Genomic DNA, 27,703 nt, shown 5'->3' on the forward strand with positions numbered 1-27,703 from the left:
TCTGCCTCATTGTTGGATGCTCGAAAGTCCAACCTTACCGCTAACTTCACCTCCTCCCCAGCCGGTGAAATCAGTACCACTCCCACCCCACTTCCCTCCTTCGAAGATGAACCATCCACGTATACTTTCCAAGGGTCCTCATTTTCTTGATGCACGGTCTCAGCCAGAAAATCGGCTAAGGCTTGGGCTTTAATAGCTGTTCTCGGCTCATACTGGATGTCATACTCTCCCAGTTCAGTAGTCCACTTGACCAAACGACCAGACATATCTGAATGAGTTAAGATCTTCCCCAATGGACTGTTGGTGAGTACCACAATTGGGTGAGATAGGAAATATGGCCTCAAACGTCTTGCTGTCATCACCAAAGCCAAAGCCAATTTTTCCAACGCTGAGTATCTGATCTCTGCCCCTTTGAGTGCATGCGAAACATAGTAAACCGGCTGTTGAACGGATCCATCTAGCTTGACAAGGACCGAACTCACAGCTCCTTCAGTGGCAGATAAATATACCCACAAAGGCTCACCAGCTGCCGGCTTGGCCAGGACAGGAAGCTCGGCAAGATATTCCTTCAATTCTGTGAAAGCCTTCTCACAATCCAGACCCCATTCATGTTTTTTCGCCTTCCGCAAAGTCCGGAAAAACGGTAAGCTTCTGTGAGCAGACCTCGAGATAACCCTCGCCAACGCTGCGATCCTCCCCGTCAACTTCTGCACATCATTCGGTCCTCAGGGAGAAACCATGTCTTGGATAGCTCGAACCTTCTCGGGGTTAGCCTCAATCCCTCTCTTTGTCACCATATAACCCAAAAACTTTCCACTCCTCACCCCAAAGATACACTTTTGAGGATTCAGCTTCAGCCCGTAGGATCTGAGGGTGGCAAAGGTTTCCACCAAATCTGGTATGAGCTGGGCTGAGTCTTTTGATTTTACCATGATGTCGTCCACATACACTTCGACATTCCTTCCCACCTGCTCAGAAAATACTCTATCCATCAATCGCTGATACGTGGCTCCGGCATTTTTGAGTCCGAAGGGCATGACCACGTAACAGAAAGTTCCTTCAGAGGTGATGAAACTCACTTTATCTTGATCCTCCACAGCCAAGGGAATCTGATGGTACCCTTGATAAGCGTCCAACATGCACAAATACTGATGTCCAGCTGTGGAGTCCACCAATTGATCTATCCGAGGCAAAGGATAACAATCTTTAGGACATGCCTTGTTGAGATCTCTGAAGTCCACACACATCCTCCACTTCCCTGAACTCTTCGGAACAAGAACGACATTCGAGAGCCAAGTAGGAAATTGTACCTCTCGAATGTGCCCAGCATTGAGCAACTCTCCCACCTCCTTTTTTATAACTATATCTTTCTCGGGCTCGAAATGTCTTTTCTTCTGCTTCACGGGACGAGAATTTGGTAAAATGTTTAATCGGTGTTCTGCTACATCGGGGCTCGTCCCTGTGAGCTCTTGGGCTGACCAAGCGAACCCGCTGAGATTAGCATGTAAACAAGTAATGAGTTCATCCCTGATCTCTGGTTCAAGGTCAGGGGCTATCCTTAGCGTCTTCTTATCGGGCCCCAATGCCACGATCTCCGGCTTCTCATCCATCACCTCATGAACCTCCCTCACTACTATGGGCAACCCGCTTCGCCCCCTTCTGATCATATTGACCTCCACACGCGCTCTCTTCCCCTCTTCTTTCACTATCCCCTCGTAACACCGACACGCGACCCTCTGGTCCCCGCATAAGACTCCAACCTCCTTCCCTACAGGAAACTTCAACTTCTGATGATACGTGGACGCTACAGCTCTGAAATCCTTTAGGGCTGGTCGCCCCAAAATTCCATTATAAGCGGATGGGGTGTCCACCACAGTAAATGTTGTCATCTTCGTTACCCGCCGAGGCTCATGTCCCAAAGATAGAGAAAGGACAATCTGACCCAACGGTGGGATGGCATGTCCTGCAAACCCATATAGAGGAGTGGAGATCGGCTCGAACTCAAATCCCTCCACCTTCATCTGATCCAGAGTGCTCTTGAACAAGATATTCACTGAGCTTCCATTATCAATAAAGATTCGTGCCACATCGTAATTGGCAACGGTTGCTGTCACCACCAAGGCATCGTTATGTGGAGCCACAACGCCTCGGAGGTCTTCCGGCCCAAAACTGATGACCGGATCTTGGGGTAAGTCTGCACCCCTAGATATTTCAAAGCTCTCCAACCTTCTTCCATGCGCCTTCCGAGCTCGCCCGGAATCTCCATCAGTAGCACCCCCCGATATCATATGAATCATTCCTCTCGTGGGGTGGTTGTCCTCATTCCTTCCCCTCCTCGGCTCGACAGGTTCCCGAGGGACATCTTGATCTCGATCTTCTCTCCTCCATTCTCCAACCCTCTGATTTATCCAGGGAGGGCCTCGACCTCGTCTAGATGATGAACGAGATCTCGGTTCATCCCTGGATGAAGATCTTTCTTGCCTGCCTAGCGGTGGAAGCCTAGTACTGCTCTCCACCCTCTGCGACTTCTCCCCCTTCTCCCCTGATTCCCTTACCTCCATCACTTTATCCTGATTCCTGTTCAGAGGAACATGTGAGGAGAATTGTCCTCTACCTCTAGTTTTGTCCTCCTCCCTTTCGCCCGCACCCCTCTTCCTTCCTCCTCTCTCCGTCCCCTCAACTCTTCCTCCCCCAGGCCGCTGCTCCATCCTCTTGTACCGCTGAGCATCCTCTAGATTCACATATTTTTCCGCCCGAGCCAACAAATCATCATAGCTCGACGGAGGTTTCTTGACCAACGACTTGAAAAATTCTCCCCCCCTCAGCCCTTGGGTAAAAGCACTTATCATGATGTCGGGGGTAGCCGCTGGTATCTCCAGCGCTGCACTGTTGAAACGCTGGACAAATTCTCGCAAAGTTTCAGCCTCTTGCTGTTTCATCACAAACAAGCTCAAATAATTTTTTTGATGCCTCTTGCTGCTGGCAAATCGGTGCAAGAAAGCTGTAGCAAAATCCTCAAAAGACTGTATGGAGTTGGGCTGCAGGGTATTAAACCATTGCTGGGCTGACCTCACCAACGTGCCCAGAAACACCCTGCACCTGACTCCATCTGAATATTGGTGCAACAAAGCCGCATTCTCAAATCTCCCCAAGTGTTCCTCGGGGTCAGTATGTCCGTCATACTCACCAATGTTAGATTGTCGGAAATTCGGAGGAAGCCCTTCCTCCAAGATGGCTAGTGAAAAAGGGCTTCTTCTCTTGGGTACCGGCGCTCTGCTTCCTACCTGCTCCCTCAACCTCCGTATCTCTTTCCACATCTCCCCCATCTCACTAATCTCCCCAGTTGGGAGGGGTTGCGTCTCCTCCACCTTGCTCTGGTGGACTTCAACATTTTCCTCACGTTCCTGACGAGCGGCCTGTTCCTCTACAAACACAGACTCTTGATTCCTTTTCATGGCCTCATCCACTGTCCGGGTGATAAATTGGCCCAACTGCTCCAGGGTCAAGTTCCCCACGTTCTCATTGGGACGGGTTTGCTCGACCCTTGTCTCGTGAAGGGGCTGCTCGGTTCTTGTCTCTTGACGAGGTTGTTCCTGTCTCGTCTCAAGACGCGGTTGTTCATGTCTTGTCTCAACATGAGACTGTTCGGGTCCCCTCTGAGGACGCGATGATGCTGAGGTAGCTCTTCTACTTCCTTTCCTGCCTACCATCTCTACGTCTCAACTCAAGTCTTCCCACAGACGGCGCCAAGTGATACTCACGGGAAATTTCGTGTCCGATCCCAACGAGCGTCACTAGTTCAGACGTGGGCTTTAAGATCACCCTGAGCCTGAAATCAAGAATAAGACCGTTAGAAGGGGGCCAGGAGGGTGTCCTGGCGTAGCCCCTCCGACGCTCAAGTCAGAGACTGAGGATATATGGGGGGAGCAGCTAAGGGCGCTGCTGAAAACAATATAGTGAATGAATCAAATGAACACCCAAACCTGATATTTATAGGAGAATACCTGGGCCCTTGATGGGTCTGTCTTCCATTTGGGCTTGGGATGGGCCAGGGGTAGTGGGCTCATCCATGGGGTATCACACTCGATCCTATATTTTGATTAAAAAAATATAAGTTCAGTCTGCTACAACGTTAATTTTTTTTACATATTTGTGTATATTGCTTGGATCTGATGAAACTTAAATAATTTTTTTCGTGGAAGAAAATTAATTAATCGAAGTCTAATTAATGAAATGTACACTCAAAGTTTAAATAATCATTTTCTTCAGACTGAACAAATGAAAATCGTACTTGTTTGATAAATTCAACATGAGCTACGTGGTGTTACAATTAACCAAAGAAATAATTTTCTATAATATGTTAATTGTACTAAATTTTAAATTTTCTATTTTTTTTTGTGATTAATTAAAAATCCAAATACATCAGTATACATTTTCCTGTGAATTTCTTCGAAATAAATAATTTTTTCACGGATAAGTAGGCCACTAATAAAAATTTACTGACCAACAACTAATTTTTTTGTGATATGCCAAAATAATCAATAATTATTATTTTTTACATTTGAACATAGAAGATATATGAATAAGGGAAAAACGCCATGAAAGGAGGATTAACTATTCATATAAATCGCTTGGTTTAAAATGTTGCTAATAAATAATCGAGAGTTTGTATAGTGTGTTGGATTAAACGTACATGAATGATAGTAATACTGAGATGAGTGACTTCATAGGAAATTCTCGTGTGTCGAGCTGATGATATTGCACCACTTGATCTGATTAACTAGGTGAACAATAAAAGTGTGACATCGGATCTTAATATTGTCTTTGTTAGACACATGACCGATCGTAAAAAAAGAGTGAAACTGATATCTAAGAGATATGAGAGGCACCAAGAAATAGACACTCACATCTCATGACTCATGGACCTAACATCCCGATCCATTAGCATCCAAGCATGTGCTCTCTATGTTGCCACTAATATAAAGAAATAAAGTTTTACCTTAACTAACAACTATAAATTTTGGCCTAGTGGTAAATGTATGATCCTAACAATTGATATCAGAGCGAGATCACGAGTTCAAGTCGCCTAAGAAGCATATATTTATACTTCTTAGGAGGGAGAATGTTGGATTAAAGATGTATGAGTGAGAGTGACAGTGAGATGTGTGATCTTATAAGAAGTTATTGTGCGTCAACTTGCTGACGTTGCACCGCTTGATCTGGTTGACTAGGTGAGCCGTAAAAGAGTGATGTCAAATATTAACGAGTAATACTGTCTATGTTGAAGACATGACCAGTGGTAGAGAAATAATAAGACTGATATATAAGATATATGATATAGTACCGCAAATAGACATGCACCTCTCCGGACTCAAAAAGCCTAACAACTCGACCCATTAGTACTCAAATATGCGTACTCTATCCTGTCACGAGTACAAAAAAAATAAAATTACGTATTAACTAACAACTATAGTTTTTGGCGTAATGATAAACGCTTGATCCTAACATAACATATTTTGATCGTATAATTATTAAAATTATTCATTTATCTAACAAATCTCACACAATCAATTCCTAATTAATTATATTTCATATCTCAATTTTTTTTCTTATCTATAAATTACGTAGATTTAATAAAATCATTGTCTCATGCATTTATTTTAAGCAAATTATACAACAAATTAATTACGTGTAGGTTTTATAATAGACAAAAACTTGTGTGAGACGGTTTCACGGGTCGTATTTTGTTAGACGGATCTCTTATTTGGGCATCCATGAAAAAATATTACTTTTATGCGAAGAGTATTACTTTTTATTGTGAATATCGATAGGGTTGACCCGTCTCACAGATAAAAATTCGTGAGACCGTCTTACAAGAGACCTACTCTTTATAATAATAGAAAACTGAAAAATATTACAGCTTTATAGAACGTGTACTTTGACAAAAACTTGTGTGAGACGGTCTCACGGATCGTATTTGTGAGACAGATCTCTTATTTGGGTCATCCATGAAAAAATATTACTTTTTATGCTAAGAATGTTACTTTTTATTGTGAATATGGATATGATTGATTGACTCGTCTCACAGATTAAGATCCGTGAGATGGTCTCACATGAGACCCACTCCGTTTACCTTTTAGCAAGTTTCTATCAATAATTACAATTTAATTCATAATTTATCTGTCTAAATTTAGATAGAAAGGCTTTTTTAATTGAAGTTTAATTTAATGTCTATAAATAAATTAATATGTCACACGACCAATTGTTGGTCGGCCCATCTCTAATAATTTACATCATTCAATATGTATTATTGGGCTTACATCCTTTTCTTATTTCTGTCTTTGTTATTTATTTATTTAGTTTACCCGAAGGAGCTTAAATTTCCAAAACAAATTGAAAAATGAAAATAAAAAATGTGACCTAAAAATAACAACGAGATGGCTCCAATGTAAGTGGGCCAAAAATTCAATGGTGTTCCAAACATATCGCATATTATATATTTAAATTAACTAAAATTCCAATAAAATAACTTTTGTAAGATCGAGTGTTTTTGTTATAGGTGAAATAATTTTTTTGGTGGGTAGAACAATTAAAACGTGACGTTTGAGCTGTTAATGTAGTTTAAAATATTTGAGTTGCATCACTACCATGATATATAGATTTTGGTAAAGCGACAAGTGTCGGTCTCATAATTGATATTAGAGTCAAGATCACGAGTTTGATTCTCATTGATTACAAAGAGTGTAATTATTGAGATATAGATTGTTGAATGCAGTAATTATCCGTGCCTGGTAGAGCAATCGAAACGTTGCACTTGAGTTGTTGTATGGTTTAAAATATTTGAGTTGCACCATTGTCGTCAGCTATAAATTTTTGTAAAGCGAAAAATGCTCGTTCCTACAATTGGTATTAGAGCCAAGATGACGTGTTCAATTCTCATTGATTACAAGAAATATAATTATTGGGATGAAAATTGATAGAATGTAATAATTATCACTGCTGGGTAGAACAATCAAACATGATTGTTGAGCAGTTTAAAAGATTTTAGTTGTACCGTTAACACCATCAATATGTTTTGGTAAAATGACAAGCGATCGATCATACAGTTCGCCGCTATACAAAAACTACAGCTGACGATATTTGTTATAACTCAAATTTTTTAAATTGTTCTGACTGTTCAAATGTCACGTATAAATCTCTTCTAGCTAAAAGGATTTGATACTGCACCCCATCACTCCATTTTAATAATGACATTGCTTACAATATATCAGAATAAAAAATGTAAAAGATGCAATCTTTTCAATGAGTATAATTTTTTTCGGAATATTTCTTACATCTTTTTTTATATAAACTCGTTTAATTTTTTTTTTCCAAAATTTCGACTTAATCGTCTTAGCTTTGGTATCAATTACAAGATCAAGCTATTTCCGTCATACCAAAAACTAAATTATAAAGCATGTAACTCAAAATAAACTAAAATCATGCAAACCAATAGGCCTATCTTAATTTCATCAAATATCTAAGATTAACATGATACAAATGTCACCTATAAGCTTTTGAACGCATATATTTCTAAAATATCATTTATTATCAATAATGAAAGTTTCAAGAACTCACAAACAACACTGAAACACAAACGAAAAAACATACAAGAGTCTATAAAATAACACATATAATATGATACAACCTTATATATATGTTTCCACACATATATTCAATTTCATATAATATGAGCTATTCATGGTTTCTTGACCTCGTGACGACGGTGATCACTTGACGAACATATTCTTGAACCAAGAATTTGGTAATTTATATATCTACTTGGTGAAGAAGAATGCCTTCTACCCTTGGGCAAACAATTTTCCACTTGTTTACCCACATTCCCAGGGTTCCCCTTCACAACTCTCGGTTCGAACGTCGTGAAATTTTCCGGGTTCTCCCGGCCTATTGGCCTCGAGTTGATGGCCACAACCATGGATAAAATCAGGAGTGCAAGAAACACAATAATAGACATGGAAAATGTATGCCTATACATTGTATATTAGTTGTTTTGCTTGTTCATGCAATATCAAATTGGTGCTTATGTACATATTTATATAGAGGGTGGGATTTATTGAATAAGTTGAAAGCTATGAAGAGACTCGTGAGGTACTTAAAAAGTGGACATTTTACCAGCTCATTACCTAGTTTTCCAGCAGCTTTAGTAGTTACCCGGGGAGGACGAATCGAAGCGAGTTGGAACAATCGTCCTCGTATAAAGGCAATTTTTTTTCAAATATCGAATTTATCGAAATTTTTATTCACACAACATTTTATTATCGAAATACGTTAAAATTACACGAATCAATAATTATTTGGATCCACCTCGACATTTGATGACGTGTATAGTTGACACGTAGTGGTTGACTTTTATCATAAGTTGATGAATTAAATAGAATATGGACGTGTCGATAAAAGGTAGGTTTTGTGATATTTTTATTCACATTCTTGATGGTAGAGTTGTGAGAAACTTTTTTTTTTTCTAAAATTTGGATTAACAAATAATTAATTTATTTATCATAAAATCCTTAATTATTACACATCCATCAATACCTAATCTTATATATAATAATGTAATAATTGCACATTCTTAATTATTCATTAGTGATTTAATGCACGTTAAAATACTCGTGCATAAAATAAATCAGATTGGATCAATACAATTATCACATGGTACTAAATAATTATAGATGTACATATGAATAAAAATAAATAAATTCGGTAAAAGTTATTTAATGATACTAACAATTGCTTTATATATTGCAGAAATATTTGCGTAATTAGTGATATTTTTAGATCGTAATTAGTGATATTTTTAGATCATTAAGTTATTGTAAATTAATTATTATATATTAACCATGTTTGTAATTTGAGGAATAATATGTAGATTTTTATGTACAAACAATTTAGCTATTATATCAAATTTCACTTTACTAAAAGTTATAGCTGATGGTAATTGTGTAACACAAATATTTTAAATCGTACAACATCTCAAGCACCATATTTCAATTGCTCTACTCAGCAGTGTCAGTTATTGCACCCAACAATCCCTCTCCCATTATGCATCCAACAATCCCTTTCTCATTAATTGCAACTAACGAGAATCGAACCCGTAACTTTGATTTTGATACCAATTGTAGTATCAAGAGTTTGTCGTTTTATCAAAATCTATAGTTGCTGGTAATGATGTAATTCAAAATCTTTTAAATAGTATAAAAACTCAAACATCATATTTCGATTGTTTTACCTAACATAGACAATTATTATACCAAAAAATAACAGTAGAATATCCATGAAATTTAATTTATTCAGTGGTAAATGGGAATATCACCATTTTAAATGACCATTTTAAAGAAGTGCACAATCTTTATGATATATTATAGATAGCAGAGATTCATAAAATTAAATATTTTTAGCACATAAATTTGTTTTTCTAAAAATATCATACTTAAATTTATCTATTATACAAATAATTTGTCACGATCAAGTTCTTGTCATTAAGTCAAAAGCTATAACTATTAATCAAGACTCAACTTTTTTCTTTATTTTTGTGGCACCGCATAGTACACCTACTTGAGTACTAATGTGTCGAGCTATTAGACTAATGAGTCTGGGGAGATACGCGTGAATGTGCTGGTGTTATTTCATATTCCTTAAAGATTAATCTAACTATTTCTATATCGTCAGTCTTATTCCCAACAAAAACAATATTATCCATTAATATATGACATAACGATTTTATGGTATGTGACATTTGTTATTGACTATAAATTAAGCTTATAAAATATGTTATTTGATATTGAATTGAGAAATAACTCACAAACATTTATTTAATATTATTTTGTAGTCAAGATATATTAGTTAAAATATGATGTCATATACACAAACATACAAGACTTTATTGGTTTCTAGTTCTGTTCATTAATTGAACCCAATTTCTTGGAAAGAGCAAATGAAATCTAAATATTAAAATTTAAAATTATAATTATTGACAACTGGATACACCATTTTATGCAAAACAACTCAGCTGATATAAAAGCATTGCCAAGGGGCCGGAAACAAACTTCATGTGATAAAATCCACACTTTATTTACAAAATTATCTGATACTGAAAAAAAATAAAGAAACCAAGCAAGAAAAATAGCAAAAATAATTTAATATTTTAAAAACAAAATATATTTATTAGTAATATTACATTGTTTAAGTATAAAACAAAGGCAATAAAAGAAAAGTAGGAAATAACTCGAAAGGATTTCATAAAATCAAAATTAATTATTCAAGTATCATTACATGTTATGTCTATAAATTAAATTGTAAAAGTTTAAATTGCATGAAAAAAATAAAATATATGCAATCTGTATGAAGTTGGAGCGAGACGACAAGTGCACTAATAATAGTGCAAAATAAAATATATCATATCAATATTCAGTGGCGGAGCCAGGTTTTTATTTCTACTCGGACTAGAATTTTCTAAACCATGGTTGAACTAATATTGACAAATGGAGCCCCGGTTACCGGAAAATAAAACAAAATTTTGTGTATAAGAAATATCGGAAAAATATAAGTCACCCTTAGTACTACGACAAAAATCGGACCTAATATGAAAATTAACGCACGACTAATTTATTGTATTGAGACCTATTTTTGACTGATTAGATGACGAAAGGTTTGTATACCTATTTACATAAGCATTATTTCCCTCTATTTGTTCCAAATAAATTACGAGCTTTCGAAAAATATGTATTGGAAGATAGGAGAATTTTACTTGGTTTTTTTTTTTCTCATAAATTTTTACTACCATTAGAATATTAGAAGAGATCAACAAAATAATATATCCACGAAATAAAAATATATACAGTAATTAGAATTATGCTTCAATGATTGCTTACTAATTAAACCAAGATTCAAAATCCCACTTAATTAATCGATCCCAAGTTGTCAACATGAAACTGAAAAACTCGACCAAAGAAAGTTTAAATACCTTCGGATAGCAGCTAAGCTTCTTCCATTCCTGAATAAACAATATTCTATTGCTCGTTTTCTGATCAGATTAAGGCTAAGAACTGAGTTTAATCGATATTCGGGGTTTAATTAAAAAATATTTTGTTGATCCGGTTATCTTTTATTTTACTTAGTTTTCATGATTAGCTCAATTAAAAAGAATAAAAATGAAAAAATAAAAACACAGACAATTTCAACTTGGTTCGATATAACCGACTTACATTCATGGTATCACACTCAGCTATCGAGTAAATCCATCAAATATATGCAGCTACAATCATACAAAGATACTCTCGTCTTCAATATCCGTCAATTTGAACTCGCTTCGAAATTGCAGATTGTCCTCTCCTTAGAACGTCATCATCCTCTCCTGATGAATGAATATCAAGTCTTTGAGTATGTGTGTACCACCAGCAAGTTAAAATCTCAAAATCAGAATGAATAAAGTGGATCTGATTGAAATTTGTCTCACGACTTATCGAAATAAGGAATGAACAATAGATGTTTTTTTTCACAAAAATCACTCAGAAAGATTTGACACTAAAATCTCACAGTCTTCCTCAACCATATATGGCTACACTCGACGCTCTTCATAATGAATGAACACTCTTTTATATAGAATAATACACCATATCCAAGATATACATTATCTTTTAATTTCAAATCTTGTTTAATATCTTCTCATATGAATCAAGATAATATCTTTCTATATCTCCATAATATCTTCAACAATTACAATATATATGCAACAAAATATTTCTTTCAATTATCTCCAAAATCTTCAAAGCAATATTTTAATTTTTTTTGTCAAAATAATCTAAAGCCAACCGAAGGACATGCTTGCTCTTTATCCAGCCGAGGGCCTCTCGAATGCTAGAGCTTCAACAAGGGTGGGAGTGAAGCTTCCTCTCAATGTGTTATGCAACGCATTCTCAGAATGCAATCAAAGCCAATATGATCGGCATTATCAAACACCGCTGGAAATTTTCCGATGGAGGTTGTCAACTTCTATTCTGAAGATTCAGTGTTGGCCGATGTTGATGGGCAGAAAAATTCAACGCCAAATGCCATTGCGAAAAAAAGGTGAAGTGCTGATTGGAAAATAGTTGTTGTTGGCTTACTCTTAGCATGCATTCCATACAATGTCATTTCGATTCTGCCAAATACACCAGAGAACGGTTGCTGCAATCTCAACATCTTTGTGCTCTCGTTGTTTGACAACTTGGTTGCACCACTTAGTTATGGTACCCGAGGCTGGGATATAACTACCTACGGAAGTGAGGCGCCAAACATTGCTTGCAAAAGGGCAAGCAACTAGTTGAATCTGCACTTTTATGAATCCACATTTTCTAACCTAAGCCTGCTGTCGTGGTCTGACATTTTCGATGCACAACAAGCAAAGACTTTGACAAAAGAAGATGTCACAAAGCTTTGGTTCATCCAGAACCCTTCTTGAGTGCTATAGCAATCCCTTGATGACTAGAGAATGCTCTAGAGAAATTGAGAAGGTAGTTGAAAGTTCCAAGTTCGTGTCGAAGGACCTAGAACAATGCAAAAAAGAATTGAACATTCTAGGTTCATGTGTGAAAAAAGAAGAACCAGATCCTCTGCTATGCAAACGACCTCACCACACTATGTAGTGCTATCAAACGACATAGTATTGTTAGTTTTTTTTTGTTTCAATTAGGCTTGCTAACGACATGGGCCCAAATCATTGATTTAACATAAATTTAATTAGAATTTAATGTCATTAATTAAAATTTTATACTTTAATTAAATTTTTTGTTTAGTTAAATTTTTTAAGTAAAGTTTGCCAATTATTTATCAATTATTTTTTTATTTTTTAATTTTAATTGTAATACAATTTGGGTCGTCCTTTTGCAAGTCCAACAAAAAAAATTAGAGAAATTATAAGAAACAAGAAAAAGGAAAAAAAACATGATAATGTGTCATTTGATAGCAAAACATTGCACATCATTGTGTGATGTTGTCCGGATCGGGACCCGAAAAAAGGTAGGTCTAGAAGCTTTCTGGACAATCTAACAACATAGAGACTCGAATTAAGATCTAGTATATATTTATGATTAAAAAATATAGATAAATAAATTTTTTTTTTAGAAATTATGGAAATCTGAAAAATGGAAAATAAAAGGAGGTTGTAGCTATATGTGGGTGGCAAATTTAATAATTAGATTTTTGTATTAAATTTTTTTTTTAAACAGGGCCCGGATATCTCTTCTACTTTGCATAAAATGATAGATAAAACTTATTAATTGAATGGATTATGTTTGATAAGATAACTAAGATATAAAGTACTTGCATTACCTATATATTTATTTATTAATTTATAAAACTTAATTTTACTATTTGAACTTCATTAACTGGTACTATAAGTAAGTTAAAATGAATGAGATAATATGTGATATTTAATTTTAAAAGGTTATGGATATTATTAAAATGAAAGATAAATAAATAATTTGATAAAATATTATGTGAAATTTGTCAGATAAATGAATCTATTTTAAGTATATTTTTTTGAGTTGCTAAAAGAGTGTATATCTATTATATATATAAAGCAAGAATATAATACAATAACTCTCTTTTGTGACACACCCATTTTCCCCAAAAAATACAATTCAATAAAATAAAACCTCAGTATTAATTTTAAAATTACTTTAACCTTGTTATATTTCACACAAAAATTTAATCTATATAAAAAAAATACGTTATATTCAAATGTAATTTTGAGCTGGGATGGTGTATAAACATTTTGTCACGTCCGAGCCCGGACCCACGCCTGCGTGACAGCACAATAGGCTCCTATATCAACTATTTCATATTCTTCCTCGCTTTACGAAAATGATTAACCTAAGTTGCTATAGAAGTACATTGTAGGCCATTATAAACTCATTTTAAATATTTAATTTTTAAGATGTGGGACAAGAGTATCACACATTTACTAGTTAAAATTAGGTTTCCGATCCGAAACTTGAACTTTTACCATATAAATTTTAACACAAAAACTCTTGTGAGACGGTCTAACAGATCAATTTCGTGGGTTAAATATCTTATTTGAGTCATCCATGAAAAAATATTAGTTTTTATGCTAAAAGTATTACATTTTATTGTGAATATCGATATGATTGATCCGTTTCAGAGATAAAAATTCATGAGACCGTCTCACATGAGACTTACTGAAATTTTAAAACATATACCATTGGTGAAACTTATGATAATTTTTTGTCAAGCAAGTCAGTATTTTTTCCATGTGTTTAAAAAAATTCAAAATTTATATGCTAAAAAGCTCAATATAGATATAGATAAATCTATATAATAATATATAAATGTCGATTTCTTCGGTGATCTGAATTTGTGATACCGATTATTTTTTATGAAAATACCCTATTAATTTAGATAAGTAATATTTTTTAGATAATTTACTCATAAGTACAAAATTTAATCCAATTTTAAAATTCAAAAATTCACATATTTTCTCTAAAAATTGGATATTTAATATAATTACATTATCATTATCCAAATAACAATTAAAAATTATAAAAAAATTTTATGAATTAACTCGATATATTAATGATCATGATTCATTATTTTATGTTTGGTTAGCTAATATAATATAAATATTAAAAATTAACTTAATTAATTAATTAATTTTTTTTTAAAAAAATTTGCCTTTTGATTTATTCTCCCATCCAAGTTTCGAAAATATCCGTCTTGTACGCAGCATCCTTAAATGTAAACACGTTAATAACTGAAAACAAAATATAGGAAACTAGAAATAATTCAAGATTATCGGACACCAGTTTCAATCCGATACGCATTCAATCCAGATCCTTCTCGTTTTCGGTAAGTTTTTTCCCCGCCCGGCCCAATTTTCTTTTTGTTTTCCGTGCATGCATTGGTTGAATGATTGTGATTAATGCGAATTCAAAATGGTGTGTTTTTTCGTATCGATTGTGATATAGGTATCAGAGCTGATCAATCATGGCTTGTCTCGAGGGGATTGTTGTTATTTTTCGAGTGCATGTTTATTTTTTTGGTTGATATGGTTATTATGTTCTTGCGTTGTTGTTGTTTGATTTAGTTTTGCATCTTTTTCATACAAGGATTTGTTGTATTTAATCCAGCATGAATTGGGTCTGAAATGAATCCCTTTTGCGGAATTTTTCAGGGTTTTTGTTAAGTATCATTTTGAATGGAAAATGAGATTTTCTAAAATGTGAATGATTGTAGGGAAGAGTTTTAAGTGGTGGAATCAAGATGAGACACTCGAATTCGAAGGGAAATTTAGGGAGTGGTGGTAGCTTGGAGAAGGAACTTGAACTCTTGCTTCTGCAACAGCAACAACAGCAGAATCGTAGTTTAATTCTTGAGAGGGAGAGAGATTTGAATATAAATAGGAGTGGCAGCGCCCCTCCGACGGTGGAGGGTGCATTACGCATTGCCGGGAATCTTTTTATGTATCCCAATGCTGTTCAATTTGATGGAAGTGGTAGTAGCAGTGACACCAGTGCTAGCCTGGGCGTGCTTTCAGAAGAGCAAATTCGATCACATCCCTTGTATTTGGAATACTATTATTCGCATGAGAATCTTAATCCTAGACTTCCCCCTCCTTTGTTGTCGAAAGAGGATTGGCGGGTTGCTCAGAGGATCAGGGCAGCAGGGCTTTGTTTGAGCGGCATTGGAGATTTGCAGAATAAAGATTTTGCGGATAATGGCGGCAACCTGTCATTGTTCTCAGTGCCGCCTAACTTGCCTGTCAAAAAAATGGAAGACGAAACAATGGAGTTGAGGAAGACTGCTTTAAGAAATATTTCACGGAAAAATTCTGCCGAATTTCTCAACAAAAGTTCCACTGGTTTAATTGAGGGCTCGAGTTCTGGAATGGGAGCTAGAAGAAAGAGTTTTGCAGATATACTCCAGGTTCTGCTCTTCTCCTCTCTTATTTGTTGATGCAATTGCTCTAATTGTTTTGCTGCATGCAGAATTGTGGGCATTATTTAAGTGCTCATGTTCTGTTTTTGTTGTTAACTGTCACGATCAGGGCAGACCGATCAATGGAGTGAACATATTCTACTTGAACAAAATATTTTAATTTTTCATAATTTTTTCAACCAAAAGGTTTTACAGTATGTGCAAAATTTCAGAAATTCTAGATGCTAAGGATCCAAATTATCCTATCGGGGAAAACGTGGCATATAGGTAGCCGTAAGTTTGGAAACAATTTAACTTATTCCGTTAACACCAACCATAGCTTTGAAAACCGACGTATACTTGATCCTATAATTAGCATTATAGCAAAAATGACGTGTTCGATTCCTTGAGATACAAAAGTTGATGCATTTATTAGGAGAGATATTATAAGGAAACGATAATTGCCCCTGAGATGATGGGAATTTAGTGTTTGGGCTATGTATGGTTAAAAGATCTAAGTTGCATCTCTACCATGAGCCATAATTTTTTGTAAAGTGGTAATCTCTTGATTGTACAGTTATTTTTCTACCAAAATATGTTATGTCATTCAACCCCACCTCTACCATGAGCCATAACTTTTATTTTTAGTAATTAAATTGTGCTGTATTGGGTTGTGAAAGTACCTGACCAGATCAGGTCAGGGTTATTGCTAGTGCTCCACTACAGTAGACAGGCATAAATTATGGTTTGTATGTCTGGTTAAGAACTGCTTGACAGCAACCTACACACAAAAGACATCTTAGTGAAGGTCTAAGCAATTGACATTTGCTACCTGCTGAAGTGCCATACCTAATCATAAGAAGAATTGTTTCTGATCTTTCACTGTGCAGCTTTGAGGCGTAAAAGTGTGTTGTAATATCGAGGATGTAGTTGTCTGCATTGTTTTCTGCTATTGACGTATTACTCACTACTTTGCTCCTTGCAGTCTAGAGATAAGATTTAATGAGTCTATTGGGGGTTCATGATTGTGTAGAAGTCAATACAATACACAAATTATATTGTAAAAATTGATGAAGTAGTTGGACATATTCTACACTTATATATTTTCGTGTTATTGTAAATATTTGAACATGGCAAGAAGTTTAGTATGCTACATCGGGGTTATTTTTTATCTTATTGTTGTCAGTTATCACTGCATTTTCCTTGTCCAAGATCACTGCCAATAAATGGTTGCACTTGCAAACAATTAATCACTTCTTCATAAAGAATATATGTATGACTTGTTTCAGGAAAAGGTTGGTCAGCCCTCGCCATCACATCTCGCTCGCCCTGCAAGCCACGACTCAGTTAGTGAAGCTTCTGATTTGACCAAAATTCCTAATACTAAAGCAGCAGAGACACGAAAAACAGAACAATCTTCTGAAGTAATGCTTCCTAAGAAAGCTTTTACAGACTTCTCTAGCAATCAGAATACGGATTCAGGCCTCCCTAGTTCCTTTGTATCATCTGCTCGTAATGATGTTCACCAAGCTGGCATCAACTCAGTGACTTCGGGTGCCCATAATATTCCTTCATCCAGCATTTTTGAGCTGGCTGGCATTTCCGATTCTCTCTCTGGATTAAGCGTGTCGAAAGGTAAACTTAACGCTGAAGATATTTTGAAGTCTTCTCCTCACATGGGAATGCCTCCTGGTTTTGTACAGAATCGGCAACAGCATAACATTGACAAGTCAATAGCAGAAATGCTGGTTAATAACGTCAGCTATGCTGAGTTAGCAAGAGATAATGAGCTAATTAGAGGCCTTAATATCCAAAAGGCACTTCTCAATGAGCGAGCAAGTTTTCCTAGAAGGTCATCTTCTACAAGTAATCTTCAGTCTCAACTGAATCCTGTGCCCTTTGCAACGCTGGATGATATAAATATCTTGCGTCAGTGTGGTAACTTTCCTGGTCTTGATGTGCCTAGTCATGGACATAGTGGATACTCAGCTAATCCAAAATATGGTATGATGATTAACAATGATCTTGTTCCTGGTTGTTCTTATTGCATTGGCTATCAATTTTGTTAATTTTTTTCGGTGTAAAACATTTTTTCTTGTAACTTGATTTGAAATATTCTTTAGGTTCACTTTTGGCTGGTGCTATTGAAGATCAACTGAAATTTATAAGTAGCAACCAGACAGGTCTTCATTTTCCTGTTATGGATCCGCTACTAATTCAATATATGCAGAAAATATCCAATCAAGAAAAGAGTGTTCAGCATATTTCAGGAAATTCTTACCCAGGAAAGTACTATGCTGGTAGTCCCCATAGCCATGAGGATTTGCCAGCTTTGGAGAAAGCTTATCTTGAGGCACTGCTTTTGCAACAGAAACATCAATATCAGTCGCCCTTTTTACAAATGCCTAGCAGTATTAATCAACTGTACAATGCGAGCCCTGCATTTGGACCAGGTGCTTCTTCATACCACGAAAATCAAGTGCTAAATTCGGCACATTCCCCAGTCACTTCTAGAAGTCCTACATTCCATGATGAGAAAAGCTCATCACATCCCTCAAAGTTGAAAAGTGTAAATGAAGAATCCACTGGTTTGCTGCATTCACAAACTGGAAGCAATATTAAAAGAAGGTCAGAATCACTATTAGATTTGGTCAAGAACAATAAGACCAAATCATTGGAACTTTCAGATGTATTCGGTCATGTTATTGAGTTCAGGTATGAATCAGCAGCAACAGGTACATTGTTTTAGTTTACTTGGTCTCTGAGTTCTTTTTCCCCCTTGTATGATGCAGTATGGATCAGCACGGAAGTCGCTTCATTCAGCAGAAGCTAGAGACCGCCACTGTCAATGAGAAGATCAAGATATTCTCGGAGATTATTCCTCATGCTCATAACTTGATGACCGATGTCTTTGGGAATTATGTCATACAAAAAGTAACGTTTTTATACTTTTGTTATAAATGAAAACTGTACCAATCACAAGACTGTTATTGTTTTGATGGGCAGTTCTTGGAGCATGGAACTGATAGTCAGCGAAAGGAGTTAGCCAGGCACCTGATTGGTCATGTTTTACCTCTCAGTCTACAGATGTATGGTTGCAGAGTAATACAGAAGGTCTATTTTTATGCTCTATTGCACCTTCTGAAGTTTTACTATTCCTTTCTGTATTAGCGATGATTCAATAACGAAAAATCTTCACTTCATGAAAAAAACAAAGATTAGATGTCCTTTCTTATTCTGTTTTCCTATTTGCATATGCCTTAATGGATTACGTTAACATGTTAATCTGATAATAGGCCTTGGAAGTGGTTGATGTCGAGCAGCAGACTGAGATGGTAAAGGAGCTTGATGGTTCAGTGCTCAAATGTGTTCGTGATCAGAATGGTAATCATGTAATTCAGAAATGCATCGAATGTATTCCTCAAGATCGAATTCAAAGTATAATATCATCATTGTTGGGGCAAGTTGTGAATTTATCCACACATGCTTATGGCTGTCGTGTCATTCAGGTTAGTATTTTAGATGGGTTTTTTGAATAAGACATTGGGTCCTATTTATTGACGAGTGCAATCATTTTTCTTGTCATTAGAGGGTTCTCGAGTATTGTGGTGACACAAAGAATCAACAGATCATCATGGATGAAATAATGAGCTCAGTTTGTAACCTAGCGCTGGACCAATATGGGAATTATGTCATTCAGGTATTTAACTGTATACGACTGTCATAAGGATTATATCTATATAATGAGATGCCTACTATTATGGTAGTGTGTTTTAGGTAATATTACTAATGAGTAAACTAAAAACGTAAATGATCCATGTTCCCCCCCTGTTAAGGATCAACCCTTGATGACAACATATTTTCATCAGAATATTAGACTGGTTGAACATTTTCAGGATGGATGTCGAAAATTTCTTGTGCATTTACATTTCATAAACTATGTACTTTGTTTATGTTGGAAATTTCTTCATATATCCATCTAGATGACAATAGTTATATATTCGTAAGACTTGTACAATCCGTTTTACTCAATATCCTTTTCTGTTTTGTTTAGCATGTTTTGCAGCATGGTAAATCACATGAGCGAGCAGAGATTATCCGAAAGCTTGCTGGACAAATTGTGAAGATGAGTCAACAAAAATATGCCTCCAATGTTATTGAAAAGTGCTTGACGTTTGGTGGTCCAGAAGAACGTAAACTCTTGGTGAATGAGATTCTTGGTACAACCGATGAAAATGAGCCATTACAGGTGTGTCGTGTAACCTTTTGTAGCTAGAAATATTGGTATAACAATTTGAAATTTCAGTTCAGGTTACGAAAAACACGCACTGAAAAGAAAGTGTTTAAATTGCAAATTTCAGGCTATGATGAAAGATCAATTTGGAAATTACGTCGTCCAAAGGGTACTGGAGACTTGTGATGATCAGAGCCGTGAATTGATCCTTTCTCGCATCAAGGTTCACCTGAATACACTCAAGAAATATACTTACGGCAAACACATTGTTTCCCTTGTCGAAAAGCTCGTTGCAACTGGAGGTACGTGTACGATTACGAGAAGAATTTACTGTAAATGAAGGTTCTTTTTTTGTTGTTGTCAAACGGTTCTATTTCATGATCAAACAACTGATATTTTATGATATCATTTTACAGAGAAGCACATCGGGCAATCCTCATCTAATCCTTCTTCGAAATGATCCGATTTTAAGTTGAAGAACGGTGTTTATAGGCATTTATGGTTTGTATATGATGGAACTTTGTGTTGATGTAGTTTTGCTGAATAAGGTAGGTTAGATCTTCTCGATTATTTTGTTTAGTCTGCTCATGATTACTTGAAAACTGTCGAAATTCATGTTTTTTCTTGTGTATATGGCTTATTATTTTTGTAAAGAACTGATCTGGGTATATAAGCTTGTGCACATTACACATTATAATAAACAGATGTTTTGATGTTCAGCCATATTTTCTTTAAATATCGCTTTGCAATTATTGACAGGAAAATATCAACGTTATTCTGTTTCATCATTAAAATTCTATATATAACATTTTCTAGTTCCACCTCTCAAAATATATTTGGGAAATAATATTTTTCCCAAACATAAAAAGATAGATCCAAATAAACTATTTTTTGGATTCAAAATATCCTCATAAATAGCATGAACATATCAAAATTTTCTCTGTTGAAAACCCGACCAGTTATTGTTCATTCGTTCTAAAATGGAAAGTTAACAAATAGTTAAGAACTTGTTCTTAGTCAAATACTCACATACCACGGCTTAAATCACTCCCAAATAGGTAAAAAAATATAGGATCACAAAAAAATATCAACCACCTTGTAGTAAGAAAAAACACAAATATATATGTGCGTGTGCGCTCGCAACCTTGTTCTGGCCTCTTTCTAAAAAATATAGGATCACAAAAAAATATCAACCACCTTGTAGTAAGAAAAAACACAGATATATATGTGCGTGCGCGCTCGCAACCTTGTTCTGGCCTCTTTCTAAAATTTGGGAGTCAAATATTTTCACTATTTCATAAAGCCTCCAACTCTTAGAAAAACCGTGTTAATTAAGTTGTGTGTTTGCACTTGATTTCCATTCCCATATAAAAATATAATTGTTACTTTATGCAGGAACAGCTGATAACAATGAAATCTGATATACAAATATAAAATTTAGTGTAAAAACCGAGTAAAGTAGTAGTCAAAATTGATATGTACATGCCAGCTCAGATAATACGTAAACCAAAAAAAAGGGCATCTCATTTACATGCAACTAAGAAGCTAATCCATCAATGGTTTGATATTTGTCAGAAAATGTGTAGATTTTCGAGTCGCGCCTACATTCATGGCCACCACCACCGCTTCTTCTTCTTACTCTCGGCGACTGGAAATTCTACAAAAAAAACGAAAAGAAAAGAAAAAGAAATACATGACAGATAAGATCATGTGGGATAAAATAGAAACAGTAGGAATTCCGTTTGAATTCAGTAGTATAGTGGAAGGACGAGCAAATTCCATTTGTTAAACATAAATACCTTCTGATGGATAAATTGAATTGTAGTGCACCTCAGCCCAGAAACTCAAGAATATAACTGCATTGGAACAAAAGTTTAATATGTGAACCATTTAACAGAACCAAAGTCAAACGTCCAATTCTTATTTTGCAGTGAGCTACGGAATGAAATCATTTTAAATTGATTTTCAGATGCATCGCAAAAACCTTCATCCAAACACACATAGAGAAAGGATTAAAAATTAGCACAAAAACTTACTTCTATTTGACTTCTGCATTTGAGGAAGAATTTCAATATAACATGTGTCCTTGAATGATGTAAGAATAAAGATCTTGATTCCAAACTGCCATTAAAAGAAATCAACTATTTGATCTAAATAGAATCAACATTGAAAATCAATTGCAGTGACACGAAACGAGTCAAAACCATGATCAAAATATAATCTACTTTACATTACATCAATATGCAAACGGGTAAAAAAGGTACAAGAATAATAAGTCAGAGATGAGGATCGAAAGAAATCATACAAAATCTGCAGCAGCCTGCAATGTCACATGATCACCCCATTCTCCATTTCTGCAATCATGCAAAATAGATTTCAAGTATATGTAACCAACAGAGAAAAGGAAAATGACACAGCTTTATACAAAAATATACTTGCTCATTCTCCTCAAGTAGTCGTCATAGGACATTGGAACATAATTCTCATATAACTCAGGTTGCGACTTTAGCTGATGATTTGCACATACAAAAAGCAGAATATTACAAAGGGTGGTGCATGCATCACATAAGGAAAATTGAAATTACTAAATTCAAGGATGAAAGCATTTTGCATTGTCAAATCACAAGAAACCTGATTAACTACTTGAGTTCTCACAGATTTGTGATGCAGTGGGGTCCTGTATATTTGATCTGCCAATGAACGAAACTGTAGACAGAACAAGGGGCTTGGCTGTGATGGATTGAATAAGAAAAAAAATAACAACACAAAAATGTCTAATACCAAGAGCTACACACTATACCAATGCAGGAATATTGTTTCCACATAAATCTTCCGATCAATTTCAAGAAATGGTGTATTTTCATGTAATTTTCATCGTTCACTCACAGGGAACTATTCACTGGTCACAGGAAATATTTGAAAAACTAATTTCTATTATTCAGGTAGTTGACATAATTGTGCATCACTCAAAAAGCTATTTTCCTTCATGATAGATATATAGGCAAGGAGGGTCTTTGGACCTGCGTGACGAAACCCATAATTTTGGCCAAGTCACCCTCTTCATAATTCGAGTTTCTGATAAATGGGTAGGAGTCTGTCTGACCGTCAACTATGGGGGTACGTAGTATAAAAATACTACTCTTTAAAAAGGTTGATAATTGCTTTGGTGACATGGGCATACCACAAAAGTTTGAACGCAATTTTTTTTACTAATATGCTGGGTGTATAATTCCATAAGTATGTAGTAAGTAGTTGAGAGTACAGATATAGATATCCAGGACTCACCTGACAATTACCATCTCCTGAAATTTTTAGTTCGACCAAGTCATATAACTGCAATCTGAATCATAAAATGGCAAAACAGGAGTTTAAAAAAACACATCAAAATGGACTGTCAAGAAACAAAATTTGTCAAAGAAATCACCAGTCATCATACATCAGATTATACAAGAGTCAATGTGTCATGAATCTGATTTTGTGAACTTGTTTATGGACAAGAACCCAGGAGTGAGTACCCAAAGAAAAGATCATTCAGGTCAGTAGGCAATAAAAGTATGAAACCCTGAGGAGACCTACAAGAGAATACTTGATCCAGGTGTTCTATTCATTCCACAATCACATTTATTTATACCAATCACATTTATTTATACAAGGGGAAACCTAATCTGAACCTCTAAAAAGGAAAAAAAGTCGCAGTATAATCAATCAATTCCTTCAAATTTTCCTAATGAAAAGAAATACTTTATATATATTTACAATATCTTTTCATAATAAACTTAACAATCCCCTCAAGTATAGGAATATATATTCTTTAGTCCTAGCTTGTCTAAAAAAGATTAAAAATTGGGCCATGGTAAAATTTTTGTATGCATTTATCTCCTGGTATGCAAGTCACAAAAAGTCTTGACATTTCCCTAAGCTGTGTTTTGCTACTATTTCGCACAGTCAACGCATAACAGAAATTGAAAAGGAAATTCATATTCAACAAAATACTGCCTCCTTTCCCTATTTTGTGCTTCCCTCTTCTTTTTTTTTTTTTTTTTTTTTTTTTTTCAAGAAATAAATTGTTTACTAGTGAAGGACCAGACTCAGTAATGAGCCAGTAGCACGGTTTCTGTCCGCTTCTTTTATGCATGGTTATTTGGTATCCCCAAGAGAATAAACATACTTTGTTCAAACAGTACTTCAATCCAACTGTTCAGTTTGTGTTTTGCTCAAAATTATATAATAGTATTTTGCCTTATTGGACTTTTAACCTTGAATTTTTTTCTTGTCCATAAAATTAGTAAATTGAGGTTGAAGCTCGAAAAGCTTTCAGTTGACTGCAAAGCCAAACCAAATAATCTAACGTTTGAAACGAGAATGCGAAGGACATGAGAGAAAAAAAAAGACCTATTCAGCAGCCTTTCATGATCTGACGTGGCTTCATCAGCAGATGGTATTTCTCCATTAATTTTAGGAATGTGCTGCGACAGATAAAAGTAAACCAATAAGTCAAAGACACTACTAATAACTACTAGTGACCTTTGATACGCGTTGCGTGCTTGTATAGTCTTTTTTATAATTAATTTAATTTATATTCAAAAATAAATAATATCATAATTGTAAAAATTAATAACCCATCATAATGCAATTTGAATTTATTACATATTGCAATTTGATTTTATTATATTTAAATGAGGGTCATACCATAATTGTGAAATCTAGCGAGAGATTAAACTGCAACTTTGAAATAATGAATTAAAAAAAGGAAAATAAACAAAAATGACCATGGCATCAAGTATTTTGGCTCTTTTATGCCCAAACTTAATAAATAGCAAGACATAAGTTAGTTGTTATACATTTGGTAATAAACTGATCCTAAAATATGTCACGTGGAAAAGAACCCGCCACTTTAGCTGCATAATGAAGTTTTACAATGATAAAGGAAATTTTCTCATTAATTAAAGAGATATATATATGGTAAACTCACAGGAATGGGAACCATCTGGTTCAATCTTTTACCCAATTCACTGTCAAGAGCCGATTCATCTTCTATCTCTGGCAAGGCATCTTGATCGTTGTTCTCACCTGAAGGAACACATTTCTATTTTTATTTTCTTTTTTGTTTCTTTAGTAACATTAACAAGTAAACCATCTTGGATCATGTCTTTTCCAAGAAATCATATATCGAAACACTGGAAGAAACAGAAAAAAGTACCCCTTATTTCAGTTATTGGATCGATTTTACCAACTAATTATCATTTTACCTTCCAAATTTTATCCAAATTTCACCCTCTTTATAGGCTTCCTTCATTTCATTTTATTTCACAATTAAAAACCACTTTAGAATAATCTTCCCAAGCATACACTTGTTTCTATTTCTAATAAAAAATATTTTTAACCCAGACACGTGGTTGAAAAAACAAAAGAACTGCTAAGTAAACATATGAAAAAAGGCATAAACATGGGTTTCTCATACCAGAATTCAAGAACCTATTTGAATGGCCAAGCCAATCCCGAGAAAGAACAGAATCATTTTGATGTTCCTCCATAGCAGATGCGGATTCCGATGCTTCTGCAGTCGCAAGCCTTGATAATTCTTCCTGAAGAGCATGTGCGATTACTTCATCATTCTCCACAACTGAGTGTGTTGGGTAACAAAATCCTTCATCCACAACAGAGCTTGTCGGATAACTAAATCCTTCCTCCACAGTAACGGATTGAGACAAATCATTCTCATAGCAGGTAAGAGTTTCTGGAGAACCGTTATTTGAAAGAGAGCAAACATCTAAAAGGTGAAGGCCCCACCTAACAACATCAGGATCTAGCTCGCACATGGTTATCTTCCACTATCGGATTCAAAGAAAAAAACAAAATTATTTCTTGAAGATTTGTGACCGAAGATTTGTTACCTCGGCTAACTTCCTCCTGAAAATGTATGTATGCTGCTTTAGTTAGAAAAAGTCCTCTCATTCCACACAAACATAATTAAGTTTAATAAAAAGAATAACATTGAAACAGTCATTTTCTACTCAAGTAAGGTAAGCTAAATTGACTCGTACAGATAGAATACAACCAATGATCACAACATGATAAAGAAGTAATTTTATGGATTTAGGAAAAAGCAAAAGCCAGATGATAAATATGTTTGTATGATCTTGCTGTAGATGCTACAAATTATAATGGTATAAATCTCCTTTATCCCCTTTATCCATAAAACAAAATAGATAAATTGCGAGTTAAATCAGTAAAAATTGTAATTAAACAAAAACCAAATCCATCCAGAGTTGTAACTAAAACTGTATCTAAGCGGTTCAGCTCGGATTTCATCAACCATCGGAAATCAGTGTAAAAACTGGAACCATTTGCAACAGAACCATCGTCAGGCCCATCCAAAGACACACAATTCGTTACATCAACCATCCTATCCTAAGTTTTCCCCCAACTTACTTGCAAAAAACAAAGAGTGACCACCAGTATGTAAGTTGACATTACAAAATGAACTAAATCAAAATTTTAATTCTAATCAAAAATGGATGTGAATAGCTAAAGCAAGAAACATGATTTTCCTAGAGACCTAGACAGAATCTCCAAATCATTATCTAGCATTTCTTACAAAACGAAGTTTTTTAATAAACTGATTTATATCATAAACATAAATTGACCAACCTATTTCTCGTAGAATTTCTAACCATAACAGGATTTTGGAACAAAACTTAAGAAGAAAATAGGAGAAAGCACATCAATCAAAAGCTATCAACAACTTTGATTTTTTACTTCCTTCTTGTAAAAATCTAACCTAATACAAGCATACAATCAACCTATCTCCATTACTCACAAGCATATAAATACACAAATAATTTTCAAAATTCATCATAATCAAGTTCCAAAGTCAAATTCCAAACTATACCACAAATGTGCACAAAGCATATAATCAACAAATCAAAAGGTAAAAACAACAAATTTCCTAGAAGCCAATGCATGAATCACATAATTCACGACAATAAAATGTTAATTCTACTTCCAAACAAAAAAAAAAACAGAAAACCCAGAAAAAAATTCAAACTTTCACCAGAAAGAACAAGAGATCCTACATTATACCAACCCCAATCTCAACCCATTATACATCTTACAAAAATAACCAATACCAAAACAATCTACAATATATTCTGTACATACCCTTTGTACATACGCACCTATTGCTTTGTCGATCCTTCAACTCGAGGCGAAGAAACCAGAGATTATCGACCAAGAATAAAAGTAAAAAAAAGCTGGCTTTGTTAAAAATTTATCCAATGAGACGAGAAGATAAGAATCGTTGGAAAACAGTTTCGAAGGGGAAAGCGAAACGGCAGACGGTGGGCCGCGTAAAAACCGATTAAAAACGCCGTCAGTGGAGCCGTTGGCATGTGCAATCCTTGCTTTTTAAGTAATTCCAATATTTTTTTTTGACGAGTCAATATTATTATTTATTGGTCTAAAAATATTATTCATATTATTCTTTATTTAGGAAAATTG

The 27,703-nt window shown here is 35.1% G+C and overlaps 2 protein-coding genes across 8 annotated transcripts; one reads left to right on the plus strand and one right to left on the minus strand.

The window, feature by feature from the left end:
* Positions 1–14,763: 14,763 nt before the first annotated feature.
* Positions 14,764–20,690, plus strand: LOC140973997 (pumilio homolog 4). 3 transcript variants are annotated; one of them, XM_073437184.1, is made up of 11 exons: positions 14,764–14,901; positions 15,227–15,978; positions 17,259–18,003; positions 18,093–18,684; positions 18,762–18,903; positions 18,976–19,083; positions 19,266–19,478; positions 19,559–19,669; positions 20,024–20,218; positions 20,331–20,505; positions 20,620–20,690. In XM_073437184.1, exons 2-11 carry the CDS (start codon positions 15,316–15,318, stop codon positions 20,661–20,663), a joined length of 2,988 nt encoding a protein of 995 aa, XP_073293285.1. In that variant the 5' UTR covers positions 14,764–14,901; positions 15,227–15,315; the 3' UTR covers positions 20,664–20,690. The 3 variants fall into 3 exon arrangements, with proteins under 3 accessions (XP_073293285.1, XP_073293287.1, XP_073293286.1); XM_073437186.1 differs by having other exon boundaries at positions 17,259–17,973; XM_073437185.1 differs by having other exon boundaries at positions 15,289–15,978.
* Positions 20,691–21,605: 915 nt separating this feature from the next.
* Positions 21,606–27,579, minus strand: LOC140973998 (OVARIAN TUMOR DOMAIN-containing deubiquitinating enzyme 9). Of its 5 annotated transcripts, XR_012174707.1 has the most exons (12): positions 27,382–27,579; positions 25,665–26,113; positions 25,176–25,273; positions 24,596–24,669; positions 23,489–23,543; positions 22,835–22,909; positions 22,639–22,712; positions 22,509–22,557; positions 22,240–22,324; positions 22,003–22,059; positions 21,756–21,860; positions 21,606–21,718 (listed from the first exon to the last, which is right to left on the minus strand). XR_012174707.1 is itself a non-coding variant. In XM_073437187.1 (11 exons), the coding sequence occupies exons 2-11, from the start codon at positions 26,020–26,022 to the stop codon at positions 21,811–21,813; spliced, it is 975 nt and encodes a 324-aa protein (XP_073293288.1). In that variant the 5' UTR covers positions 26,023–26,113; positions 27,382–27,579; the 3' UTR covers positions 21,606–21,810. The 5 variants fall into 5 exon arrangements, 4 of the variants coding, with proteins under 4 accessions (XP_073293288.1, XP_073293290.1, XP_073293291.1 ...); XM_073437187.1 differs by having other exon boundaries at positions 21,606–21,860; XM_073437189.1 differs by having other exon boundaries at positions 21,606–21,860; positions 25,665–26,034; positions 27,382–27,570.
* Positions 27,580–27,703: the final 124 nt, after the last annotated feature.

This window comes from Primulina huaijiensis, chromosome 3, assembly GCF_012295235.1.
Source record: "Primulina huaijiensis isolate GDHJ02 chromosome 3, ASM1229523v2, whole genome shotgun sequence".
Classification (NCBI taxonomy): Eukaryota; Viridiplantae; Streptophyta; class Magnoliopsida; order Lamiales; family Gesneriaceae; genus Primulina; species Primulina huaijiensis.